The sequence below is a fragment of the Talpa europaea genome, assembly GCF_964194135.1.
Source record: "Talpa europaea genome assembly, chromosome: 5".
Lineage (NCBI taxonomy): Eukaryota > Metazoa > Chordata > Mammalia > Eulipotyphla > Talpidae > Talpa > Talpa europaea.
In genome coordinates this window covers 18,130,320-18,144,165 of record NC_140071.1, presented here as the reverse complement: position 1 = coordinate 18,144,165, position 13,846 = coordinate 18,130,320, and the positions used below count along the sequence as shown (strand labels likewise).

The 13,846-nt window shown below is 44.3% G+C and overlaps 1 protein-coding gene across 4 annotated transcripts in view; it reads right to left on the bottom strand.

Annotated features, from left to right (window-relative positions):
* Positions 1-9,141: 9,141 nt before the first annotated feature.
* SLC1A3 (solute carrier family 1 member 3) overlaps positions 9,142-13,846 on the bottom strand; it is a gene marked incomplete at both ends in the record, with an annotated part of 76,665 nt that continues 71,960 nt past the window's right edge. For 3 of the 4 annotated variants that reach the window (XM_084233463.1, XM_084233466.1, XM_084233465.1), the window contains 2 exons: positions 9,142-9,346; positions 11,389-11,523. In XM_084233463.1, coding sequence (XP_084089589.1) covers positions 9,142-9,346; positions 11,389-11,523 — 340 coding nt within the window. The remainder of the gene's footprint in view (positions 9,347-11,388; positions 11,524-13,846) is intronic. The other variant, XM_084233464.1, reaches the window with a different exon arrangement.

Here is a 13,846-nt window from a genome sequence, read left to right as displayed (position 1 = left end):
GACTGGATGGAGAACACAGAGAAGAGGAGAGGGAAGGTTCAGGGGGCTACACTGAAAGATGCCAAATATTTAGAAAGGAGATTGTTTATTATTTTTTATTTTTTAAAGATTTATTTATGCATACAAGAACTGGGGTACAGGCCAGAGGTGCAGGAGGTGAGAGGATTCACCAGAGAGAGTAGGGAGCAGAACAGGCAGATCTACTGAAATACACTGCTGAGGGTAGCAGCAGGCAAGACAGGTGAGGTCTGCAGTGCCATGTGGGTAACTCCCTGGCTGCTATAGAGGCTGTGGGTAGCTTCACAGTGCTGTGCCCAACCCCCTAGTCACCAGGGAGGCCTGTTGGTGAGGTTTTGAAGAAAAGAAAACTTTGTGCACCTTTAGGAGAAATGTAAGAAAGGAGATTGTTTAGATGGGCAAAGACTGGGATAGAAGGTAAGTTAGGGAAAATAAAGGATCTCTTGCTTCTCTAACTCCCAGTGGATTACACACCTGGATTAAAATACACAGTCCTCATCCTCATCCAAAAATTACAGTATTTCTCCTCAGATTTTTCTCCTCAGAGGCCTCTATTCTACTCAGAATCGCCATGCTACGGTGTCCTTTCTACTCACATATTTCTCCTCTGCACTCATAACTAGAGTTTTCTCATCAGTATTTTCTCTAGTAGGCTTGTCTTTTCCTCAGAATCTGCCTCACAGGGGGTTATATCACCTCAGATATTTCTCATGAACAGTCCTTACCACAGTATTTCTCCTCAGATTTCCTGGTCTGTAGGAGTTTACCTGATGGGCCCTCAGCCCTCTCTGACTCCTTCTTTTTCCTCCCAGACTCCTTGGCCCCCTGGCTGTTCCTCTCATAGGTCCCCACCTACACATAAAAGATCCTTGCGCTGGTTTTCTCTACCCTTCAAATCCACAGTCTTGATTTCTGACTCCATTCAGATCTCTCCTCACATAGAGCCTCCTTGGGAAGCCTTTCCTGACCATCCTCAGATAACATTCCAATCCCTTTCCAAGTCCTTACTGACTTCACTGTTCTTTATATGTGATTACAGCTTGACTCTATGTAGTCAACTGGGGCTGCCATAATTAAACACCACAGACTGGGTGACTACTTAAACAATAGGAATTCATTTTTCCACGGTTCTGGAGTCAGGAGCCCATGATCAGGGTGCCGGATGGTTGGATTTGGCTGGGAATTTTCCTCCTGGCTTGAACACAGCAGCCTTCTCCCTGTGTACTCACATGGACATTCCTCGGCATGTGTGTACCTGAAGTGGGAGGGGCAAGGTAGGGACAAGGAGGGAGAGCCACCAATGCTGTTGAGTTAGGCTCCCGTCCTTATGACCTCATTTAACCTAATTACCTCCTAAAAAACCCATCTTCAAATATAATCATGTGGGAGATTAGGGCTTCAACATGTAAATTTTGGAGAGGACACATTTCAGTTCATGGCACTGAACTATGAACTATAAATCATTACACATTTATTATAATGTAGTTCTATAAAGGGACAACCTTTGTCCATGTATCACTATAACTACATTGTCAGTTACGGTGCCTGGCACATAGTAGGCACTCTATAAGCATCTGTTAGGTAAATGAGGGAAAGAACTGCATTTTCCCCCTCTATATTCTAGTGGTAGTGTGACAAATACATGGCCCCATCACAGTAACACCCCAAACAAGAAGCATTTATCAGGTATGTATATATGCCAGTACCTTATTTTATTTCTAATCTAATCCTCACAATCTTAGAAAATGGGAATTATTATTAATTATCATGATAAGGTTGAGCAAATCAAGATATGAAGAGGTTAATCTCTTGTTCAAGGTCATATAGCTCATAGGCAAAGCCAGGGTTTCTTTTTAGTGTCTGGACTAGTGTGCATCAAAACCACCTGGGGGCTTGTTAGAAAACATTGCTGGGCTCTGTCCTCCAAGTTTCTAATAGTTTGGGGTGGGATCTGAGAACTTGTGTTTCCATTAACTTCCCAGGGAATGCTGATGCTGCTGTTCCAGGCACTACGCTTTGAGAATTCCTGTTGTAGACACAGAACGCTTTAAGTTCCTTTTTCCTTCAAATTCCTCAGCTATTTTGTCTTTATGTCCTTGAGTAATGAATGAGTAATGAGGAATGAGTTTCCAGTAAATGCTCTGTGCTTCCAAGAAGGCTGCTCTGGCGTGACCATCAGGGACTTAGAGGAAGACCTTTGCCACAGGGTGGCAGCAACATCCCAGGTAGCGAACACTGAGCCTCTGCTGGGGACAGCTCATTAGCATATCATCCCCTGGGTTCCCACAGAGCACTGCCCGACTGCCTCTCCATTTCTCCTTGGCAGGAAGAAGGATAGAAGGAGGGGTCCTGGCAGAGGGAGCAGTTGTTGGCACACCCAGGGCAGTTTTATTCTCTGGGAGACTCGGGAGGAAGCTGGGTGGTCTCCTCAGAGTGTGGAATTGTGCACTTCACAAAACCACCACGCAGCGTTGGACAGCTGGGAGAACCCGGCCTGACAAAAGGCCTCAAATGAGACTGGCAGGGGCTGCTGGTCCTCACAGGGCAGAGGCCTGGGTCCCTTCGTGAAGAGGCCTGGCAGTTTCTCATGATGCCAGTTTCCAGGGGTGACTACCCTCCGCAAAGCCTCCCTCCCAAAAGATGAAGGTCTGTGGCCTCCCTGGGGAGTTCTGTCCTGCTCACAATGGCACCAGATGGAGCAGGGACCTGCTCTCCCCACCTCCAGCATCACCCCCACGCCTCTTCCTCCTTCATTGAGTTGGTTTTGTTCTAATCTTCCTAAGACTCTTCCTAAGTGCCAGGCATTATGCTGAAGATTTTATATTATCACCTTTGTAACGCCCATTATACCCTCAAAAAGAAGGTATTAATGATACTAATTTACACGAAGAAATTTAAGTTTAATATATCATTTGCTAAACTCAGTTGACCATAGCAACTAATGCAGGAGGACCTTGCACCTCCTCTATTTTATGGGAACTTGATGTGAAAATTGGGTTGAAGCTGGTAGGCTCCATCCAATCCCCACCTGCACAGATGAGGTACAGGGGGATTGAATGATTGGGTCAAGGTACCACGGTCAGTTAAAAACAAGCAAAGGTGAGATTCACCATTCAGTGTCTAGGTCAGCATTCCATGCCAGATGCTCAGAAGTCATGTTAAAACTAACATTAGCATGTCCACAGGTCATGTTCTTGGGTTAATCATGATGGTCCACGGGCCCTGACGAAACTGCTCAAGAATTCAGGCTGGATTCAGCCCAGCACTGTGTACAAGTTTGGATTCAACCATTACTCTGAAACAGAAGACCTTCAGGTTTTAGGAAACACAAAGCCATTTTTGCTCTAGGTATCCACATACATGAGAACTCTCTTTAGTAAGTTTTCTCCTTTTTCAGCTAATAGCTCATCCTCAGCATAAATGAAAAAATGCCTCGTGGGGACACAGCAGTGCTAAGGAGGTGGAATTTGGTGACAGTTTTCAGTCTTGTGCTGTTGACAGAATCTTTGAGTGCTAAGCTCTCTCCAGGGCAAATCCATCATCAGTTCCTTTCTGGGCTGAGCTGACTCTTGGATGGTCTTTATTTTCTTCTGCTATATCTTCAAGCTCCTGACTGGCTACTTTCAGGATGTTTTGTGACCCCCTGAACTTAGAGATTTACAACAGAAATCCCAAAGGTATCCTCCAACACCATTTCTCTAAGACTCACCTCTGTCTGTAACATTGATGCAACTCTGTGGTTAGTGGGAAAGAGCTCATGACTCAAAGGGAAATATCTTGTCATCCTGTTGTACCAGTTGGGCCCTGCTTTTCATATTCCTCAGCCTCAGCTGGGGAAGGGGCTTGTGTAGGAACAATGCCCATGCATAGAGGCTGGAGTTCTCTGAAACGAATTAGAAAACTGCTTCATTCCCCACTTTATGATGATTGGAAAATGATGATCTTTGAATAGCACAATATGAAAAAAACATGGGCGCTTTTCTAAAAGGAGCACCCCAAATGAAAAAATGTGCTAATCATTGGGAAACAATACGTGAATACCAAAGATTTCAGCCCTGTAATGAATTACAGAAAATATTTTCTATTTGGAGAGTGGGAGGGGGCAGGAATAGGAAGTGAGAGAAGAAAAGTGGGGAGAAAAAAGGAAAGAGAGGAAAAGAAAAACAGATGTGAATCTTAAAAATATTTTAAGCATGGATAACTGAAGCACTCTAATTTATTTAAGACCGTCTGTGAAGTCTTAAAGGTGATTGTTCAGGCTTTTTAAGTGCAGCCACAAGATTTACAAGCACATAATAAGTGATAACGTCCCCAGAACTAACAAATAATAGGCAATATAAAAGATCTGGACTGCCTTTTAATGTTTTAGGGTTTTTTTTTTTGCTTGCAGAAAGAAAAAATTAGGATGATTATTTTTAATAATCACACAAATTCTTTCACTTATAATAGCTCTTAATTGAGGCAAATAAACTGGCTTGAATTTTTCATTTCACATCTGTAGGGTTGCTACATTAACAATAAAAATACACTTTGCCTTATGTATTATTTTGGAGTGTACTTAGATGTATTCAATACTAAGCAATGTTACTTATCTGAAATTCAAATTGAACTGAATATCCTGTTTTATCTCAGAACCCTGCTCAAACGTGTAGCTTCAGGAAAATGTGACTGTTTGCAAATTGAAGGTTGAGGCAGCAATTTGGTGGTTGTGATGAGGGTAGATGCTCTTTTCTGAGTACCTGAGCCTGGATGGAATGGGAGCTTGAGGTTCCAGAACAGGATGGCAAAAAAGGAGATGGGAGGAGAGACAAAGGAGGCAGGGTACAGGGCAAACAGAGCAGAGCAGGAAGGGCGTCATGGGAGGGGTTATTGGAGAAGCAGGGTGACCACACAGAAAAGGAAAATGAGGGCACTGAAGGATTTTAAATCACTTGATGGCTTTCACATATTGAGCCTCTGTACTGCAGACCTTGAAATTCCATGTGCTTAACCAGCGAGTTCACTTTAAGAGGAAGTTCAGTTCCCGGCCAAGAGCTCCGGCTCCTCCTAGTGGCCATTGCGGGTATCGCCCCCAGGCCCCCGCCGTCGTTTATCCTGGAGACGCTCTTCCAGTTCTGAGAACACTGTCCATCAGCTTCCTTTGCCCTTGCTTCCTTGTTTCCTTTCTGTCGGCTTATTCATTCGACAAGCGGGGAGTTGACACCTCCCAACTGCTCCGGCCCTGGGGAACAGGCCACACAGAGCTGGTCATTGTTGCCCGGGGTTCTGGGACCACCCGGGAGCAGAAGGGCAGCATGCGCCTGGGAGGCCTGATGACTGACAGCAGCCTTGGGTCAAGAGCCCAGCGGGCTGCCCGGAAAGAGGGTCAGAGCTCCTGGCCTCGCAGAAGCCTCCTCACTCTGCTCAGCTAGGGTGGAAACGAGCCTTTCCTCCCGGCTCCCTCCAGACCCACCACATTAGCAGCACTAAAAATCTGTTTTCAGCCTGGTGTTTATGAACAAAGGCTTTGTACTGGGAAAGTGTGACAGCTTGGGAGAGGGAATCCTGCTTGGGGTGGGTCCGTGGTGCTGAAGGAATGGAGAGGAGAAAGGGAACATGTCGATCCAACTTCTCCAAGTGTAGGATTTGAACAAATTTGTTAGGAATGCACTTGCTCATCGGAAATATTAAAAATTGTCAACCTGAAAACTTTTCATCGTTCTATTTGTGAGCAGATCTGTGACCACATGTGACTCCCTCTCTCTTAGTCACACCTGGAAGAGCTGTAATGGGTGTCCCCAGACCGAGTAACACCAGCTTCTCAGGCCTGCCTAGTGGAAGTGTGGGTGCCTGGAGGTGAAATAAAAAACTGGGGACTGCAGCAGGCAGCACTTTCTAGCACTTTCCTGAATCCTGTGTCCAGAATGTCCCACAGGTGTGCAGTTATGGATTCCCTTGGGGTGGTAGCTGGAGTTGGTATGCTTCTCTCAGACTGTCAGCAGCATCCTTGCACTTCCCCAAGCAGCAGTTCAAATAGCACAGATGCCTTAGAAAAAGTTAGGATAGATTGATCAAATGGTGATTTGTCAAGATTTTGATCAAAAGAGCCTCCCCTCTAAGTGGAAGCCACCTACAGGCAGAAGGTCAGGTTAAAGTGTCACCAACATAAGTTCAATCTCTGAGCATTCACATTTCCTGCCAATTCTTTTTTTTTTTTTTTAAAGATTCATTTATTTATTTATTTATACAAGCACTGGGTACAGTCAGAAGCGCGGGAGGGTGAGAGAATTCACCAGAGCCAGAGCGGGGAGCAGAGTAGGCAGAAGGACCGAAGTACACTGCTGAGGGGCATAGCGGGCGGCAGGAAAGGTCTGCGCGCCATGTGGGACCCTCCTTCAGTGGCCGGGGAGCAGCCGGGGATCGAACCGGCGCTGCAGAGGCTACAGGCAGCTTTGCAACCCAGTGCTCAACCACTGCGCCACCCGGGAGTCCCTCCTGCTAATTCTTTATTAAAAAGTATGATGGAACCAAGCAGGTATCCATAAGTTGTTCTTCATGAACAGAACTAAATGGTTAATTAGCACAATGGCTGTTTCCACTGTTCTTACAAATGGCAGGATTACTCACATAGATAAATCTACCGAATTCGAAGGTCACACAGGATTATTCTACCTAATTTGAAGGTCACATGGGAAGAACCGATGGTGACATTACATTTTCCTAATCCCAACATGGAAATGGTTGAATTTATTGAGACATTTGAGTCTGATGTGGCTGTAGGTACAGGCTGCTACAGCAAAGTGCTTTCTTCATATCCGCTTGTTTCCTGCTCTGTTTCTAGAAGTTGAGCCTGGAGAGCTTGCAGTGAATTGTTACTTGTTTTCCTGCATTAGCTCTTCCAGCTAGTCCTTCCAAGATTTTACTTTGGTGACTGACATCTTTCTGAAGCATAGCCCTGAGCTCACTGCACTCATTTCATGAAAGGAAAATGTGTTTTCCTTCCGGGAGAAGAATAACAACAATATGCACAAGATGTCATGTAAAACTATTTTTTTTTCTTTATTGAAAATACATCTACAAAGTAATGCTTCTCGGTCCACACTGGGTGCATGAGTATGCAGAGCCCGTGATGGGCTGTCGAGAGGATCATCCTAGAGGATCTGCTTTCCATAAGAAATAGTTAGTATAAAAACAGATCACATTGTGTAACAGAATTAATTTGACATGATTAATTTTTGCTCTACCGGTGTCATAAGATAACAGCCACGAACATTAACTTTTGTAGTGTACACTTTCCAAAGAGAACTGCAACATTATATGGTTATTCCACCATGGCCTAATGTTAACTTTTATACATACATAATGCTTGGGATCTATATAAAAATATCTCTCTAACTGTATATCGGAGGATGCGTGTCTATATTTTCAGTCTGTTAGCATAATTATGTCCATTCTTCATCATTTTTCATCAGCAACTCAAACACAACTGGTATGGTTTGACAACTTTCACTCTGCAATGACCGGATGAGATTCCTTCATGCTTAAAAGATGAATCTGCTATAAATCTGGGAGCTGCCTTACCTGAAAACTAATGTCCCTGCTGTTTTTTTTTCTTCTTGGAACTATACTGACAATGTCTTCACACTAATTCAGTTCCTACCATTTCTCTCAAGGACATGAATCAAACCAAACCAAACCAAACCTTACTGCTGTGCAAGGTTCTGAATGACTTGGTAAGTGGAATTCCAACACAAAGAAATGTCTTGTTCCCCTCATTCTAAGAACTTCTGATTATACTCAAAAACCTTTTCAAATAAGAGACCACCCACTCAGCTCACAGACCTCTATGAGAGAGAGCTCTTTCATTTGGCTCCTTTAAAAGACATAAGAAATGAACATATATGTTTGACGTGCAGACTTCCTTGGGAAATGATTTTGAACTGAAGAGAAAATGGATTTCAGGCTAATGCAGATGAACCTCTCCTAGGGATAACTATCCCTCTCCATAGGAATAACTATCCCTCTCCCTAGGGATAACCTCTAATCTTACATTTTAAAATCCTCTCTTTATAATGTCAGTCAGGCTCCATTCTTTCATAGCAGGCTCTTTAGTGTTCCATAGTAAGATCATGAGCATCCTTCCTAGTTGCTAGTCTTACTTCTTATTTTCTGAAAGTCTAGCATCAGTTGAAGAGTGCTGAGAGACATTCTTCCCAGAGCTCTCCCTTCAGTTTGGGGAGAGTAGGAAAGAAGGGAATATTTCCCCTATTGGGAAAAACTGAGCAAAAGGCTGCATGAGTAGATTCACTGTTGGAATGGCCTGGTGATTTGAATGATTGACATTTTGGACACAGCTATCAGGCCTCTACTTAAAATTTCATTCCCCCCAAAAGTCCTTTCTCATGCTCCGTGGAATGATACTTGCTACTGGATGTTCAGAGAGAAAATAGAGGGCCGGCTGACTCATCCTGCAGCAGGATGCTTGGACTAGGAGAGGCCATGGAGGCATCAAGGGATCTCACTCATTTTACAGAAAGGAAACGGAGACCTGGAGATGAAATGTGGCTTGCCCCGGGCCACATGGAAAATTCTCTTTATGTGCCTCTTCAGAGCTGTGCTGGGTGTGTATGCATATTGTCCTGATACTAATAAAATAAGGACACATGTCTGAAAAGGAAAAAAAAAACCTGTTACTGTCCAATGCATAACCAATTGTAGTTTATCAAGTTGTTTCATTTTGAGGCTAAAACCGAATTATATCTGAAGAATTTTTAAATTTTGAAAGTTGATTTAAAAGCATTTTTGCCTTCTATTTGACTCCTAAACTTATGAAAAAAATCACATTTACAGGATTGTGTGCCACATAAATGTGTAAGATCTGATCAAGACTATTTTTGACTTTAGTACCTTATTAGATAAGACTAACCTGAAATGACTTAAAATTTCAAATGTCAGATGAAAACTATACATTTTGGCCACTGCAAACTCCTCCCTTGTATTTGGATAAATACTTCCCATCCTATAAGAGTGGGGAGGAAAAGGGAGGTATGGGCTTGCTGGAGAGATTGAGCTGTAATGGGATAGAAACATTTTGTAATGGTTTTCAAACACCTGGTGCTCAAGAAAGCATTTCTCTTTGTTCGCCTACATCTTGGTTTCACTGTCCATGGGCTTCTCAGATTCATTTTCCTGGGCAATCAGCTGATAGGGTTTCTTCATTTCATTTTCTTCGATCACTGAGTTACCCATTTCAGCATCTCGGTTCTTTAGTTCATGTCGTGACAGGTGCTCAACAATTCCAGCTCCCAGGGAGTCTCCTAGCACGTTGGTGGTGGTTCGGAGGCGGTCCCTGTGGGAAGGGCAGGAGGAAGGAAAAAGTGAGGGTCCTGTGAACAGTTCATGTTATGAGCCAGCCAGTTCAGTCTTTAGAGGCATCTCTCTCTCTCTTTTTTTTTTAAGATTTATTTATTTATTTAAGCACTAGGTACAGTCAGAGGGTGAGAGAATTCACCAGAGCCAGAGCGGGGAACAAAACAGCAGACTGAGGAAACACACTGCTGAGGGGAGCAGCGGGTGGCAGTTGAGGTCTGTGCGCCATGTGGGACCCTTGCTGGGGGCTGGGGATCGAACCAGCGGTGCAGAGGCTGCAGGCATCTTCGCAGCCCAGCCCTCAACCACTGAGCCACCAGGGGAGGCCCCGGAGGCATCTCTTAAAATTCAGTTGGTGTATTTACCAACTGCATGATTACATAATAGGTGTAATTTTTATAACAGTAGTTTTAAAAAGTTACTAGGACATAGAGATCAATGATTCTCAGCTACTAGCCTGCATGGTTTGAACGCCGAGTTAGAAGGGGGAGGCCTGTCCCACTCTCCTTTTATTTAAAATTTCTCATTGATTCTTTTCCCTACAGCTCACCTTCCTTTAGAGCAGCTGTTCTCAAAATGTGATCCAGAGACTCACTGGAGGTCCCTGGTCAAAGCTATTTTCATAAAAATGCTGTGATGTTATTTTCCCTCTTCACTCTCATTTTCTCATGAATGCTAGTGAAGTTTTGCAAAGATTATGGCATAAGACAAAAGATATCACAGCAGATTGAATGCAGAAGTGGTTAGGAGATTACAGCTGTTTCGGATTAGGAGATTTGGATAAGGAGATTTGCAAAAATGTAAAGTGGTACCATTCCTCACCCTAAATTTTTGCTTTGGAAAATGGCATTTTTCATAAAAATATTAGTTATGTTAACATGGAATGAATTTATTGTTATAACTTTTAAATGAATTTGAACTTATAAAAATTCCTCAATTTTTCTAATATGATCCTTTGATAGATATAACCCACATAGGCAAAAGCTTTTTGAATCCTCAGTAATTTTCAAGTGTACATGAAAATTACATGTGGTGGTGGTTACAAAATTATACCAAAAGCTTTGGGAACCACAACTGTGTATTAGAAAAATGCTCACACTGGTTGAATATTGACTGTGGGCCAGGCAGTGGGCTGCCTGCTTGAGTGCATTTAATCCTCACAGCAAACCAGGAGGTAGATAATAAATACTATGGTCTGCAGTTTACAGAGGAGGAAGCCTGCCTGGGGTCACTGAGGGTCAGCACACAATCCAAATGACTATGGAACAGACTGGCAGCTGATTCCCTCCCCCACCATGCGTTGAGTGCACTGATGGGCCTTTTGGGGCAATTGGATCTAGTGAAATTAACATGTGACCACTCCAGCTCCTACAGGATCCTACTAGACATTCACATAGAGCATCCTGGGGAGAAACTTTTGAAAGTGGAAGGGAATTTGCGAGAGAAAAAGGCAGAGAGTATCAGAAGGGTAAGGGATGGGTCTTAGAGGTAAAGGTTGGAGTGTGTGGAGGGTACTTGAAATTTTCCCCAGAGCCCCAAATCAAAATCAATTCACTAATGACGCTCACTCTCTTCCCACTGTCTCCCTCTTGGGCTCAGATGGGGATATCTGCGCCGCATTACGCCATTGCAATGGGAAGCACAAGGAGGACGGGCTGACCCAGCGTGTGAGGCCTGCAGTTCTGTCCCAGCCGCTGCGGGGATGTGTTGTGCAATTTAGGAACGGCTTTGCTGATTTATGATGGCTTTGCAGACATCAGGTTTCCCAATCCCTGAATGACTTTATGGAGTGTGAAGTGTAGCGTCCAGATGTGCTCCGTGGGCTGATAAGGTGCATGGCGCATGCATCCACGGCTAGTCTCCAGATCAGGGCAGGACTTGGGCAAAAAGTCAATTTAATTATAGGCCAAGCTGCCCCTCCTGTTTGTGAGGAGCTCTTCTGGCAGATGTGCCAGGCTGTCCAGCACCCTGAGGTGACAGACCAGACCCCAGAACGCAGGAGCCCAGCGCCAGCTTACTTACAGGAACCAGTCCACTGCAATGATGAGCGTGATGTCGTCAGTGGGCAGGCCCACGGATGTCAGCACGATGACCATGGTGACCAGGCCCGCCTGAGGAATCCCAGCTGCCCCGATGCTGGCAGCTGTTGCTGTGATGCTGTTAAAAGAAGTCCCGAAACAGAAAACATTTTTATAAATCTCCCCAAATAGTCTACCCTGCAAAATAAGTGTAGTGACAATGCCTGACTCACCCAGTTAATAGAGAAGAACGTACTTTAAAGAATGTAGATGAGACCACAATAAAACAAACAAAAAACCCTGAGCTAATAATCATATTAACTAATATTTATTAAGCATGAGTTAAGTTTATCAAGCATCTGATGTGCTTGGAAGTTGGTCCTATCATTATAGCCATTTTTTTAAAAGATTTATTTATTTATACAAGCTCTGGGGTACAAGCCAGAGGTGCAGGAGGGTGAGAGAATTCACCAGAGACAGAGCAGGGAGCAGAACAGGCAGAAGGACTGAAATACACTGCTGAGGGGAGCAGAGGGTGCAACAGGAGAGATCTGCCACACCATGTGGGTATCTCCCTGGCTGGCCAGGAATTGAACTGGCGCTGCAGAGGCTGTGGACAGCTCAACAGCGCTGTGCTCAACCTGCTGCACCACCGGGGAGGCCTCATTACAGCCATTTTTTTTTAAAGATTTATTTATTTATAGAAGTACTTGGGTACAGGCCAGAGGTGCGGGAGGGTGAGAGAATTCACCAGAGACAAAGCAGGGAGCAGAACAGGCAGAAGGACCAAAATACACTGCTGAGGGGAGCAGCAGGCAAGACAGGAGAGGTCTGCTGCACCATGTGGGAATCTCCCTGGTCGGCTGGGAATCGAACCGGCACTGCAGAAGCTGTAGACAGCTCGACAGCACTGTGCTCATCTGCGCCACCAGGGAGGCCCATTACAGATTTTTTTTTTTTTTTCTGTGGGACCCTCTCCGGTGGCTGGGGGTAACTAACCTGCGCTGCAGAGGCTGCGGACAGCCTCGCAGCCCGGTGTTCAACCGGTGCGCCACCAGGGGAGGCCCTGCAGCCATTTTTAAGTGAAGAAACTGGTTGTTACCTTCTTTCTCACTACCTGAAAATATTTAGTAAAGTCTACAATGCTGCATAGTTGCAATAACAATTTGTCTCTAGTTTTTCCTCTATCCCAGTGCAGGCTTGTAAAGATACTGAACTTGTATGATTGATGTGGTCAGAAGCTAATTCAAATTTATTAATTGGAAAGGACAAACTCCTGAAGCACTGTGGATATTTTTTTCTGGAGGTAGTGTGGACCTGGTTTATAAGGCACATAACTTGTCTGGGATTCCACTTGCTAAATATGTATCTGATAGTGTGGGGTGAACATGTGAAAATGTTTTAGAAAGAGAAAAGTATTTCCTAGATAAAGTTGATACTAGTAAAGTAATATATCTGTGGGCAGAGATGACTCATAGTTTCCCCATGTTATTCCTTTTCTATGGTTCTAGAAGTTTTAGCTGCCCAGAAGGAAGACTGCATTTCTCAGACTCCCTTGGACCTTAGACTAAATTCTGGCCAATGAGATACGAAGGAAAGTGATGGAGTAACTTGCAGGCTGTGCTACTCTTCCTTCTCCCACTGGCTAAAATTTGGGTATGTGCTAAGCCACCCTGGACCACCTAAATGAGCACAACACCCCATGGATGATGAACCCCACGCCTGGGTCTTGAGGGCCTATGGAGCAGAGTTGCGGCTCTGAGAAACAAGTATAGTTCCAGCTTGTTGGAAGCAGTGTTCTTATTCTTGTTATTTTAAACTCTGTCACATGCAGAGTGGTGCAAAGGGTTAAGACTCAACCTATGTGGCTATTCACAGCCACTGCAGCCCGAGTTTGATGCCCAGCCAGGGAGTTACCCCTATGGCGCAGCAGACCTCTCCTGACTCACCCACTGCTCCCCTCAGCAGTGTATTTCAGTCAGTCTACCTGTTCTGTTCCCTACTCTGTCTCTGGTGAATCCTCATACCACTCACACCTCTGGCCTGTGCCCCAGTTCTTGTATGCATAAATAAATAAATCTTAAAAAAAAATACACTCTGTCACATGCAACTGAACCTTTTCTAGAACTCAGGATTTTCAGCTAGTTTACCATTGTATGCCCAAGAATAATTACAGGTGAGCTCAGATCTAGCTCTCCCAGCTGAGGTTTTGCTAGTCTAGGCCTCGACCTCCTGGAAATCCCAGGCTAGTCACCTCTGGCCATGATCAGCCTCCTCTTCTTCACCCCAGTGCTTCCAACAACAATTATCACTTTTCCATAACACAAAACATACATATGGAATCTAATGTAACTTTTTTCTAAGAATCTCATGCTCTACCAACTGAGCTAGCGAGGCATGTGACAGATTTATTTCTAAATAAATATATATACACATACAAAGAAGTGGAGGACTGGTAAAGA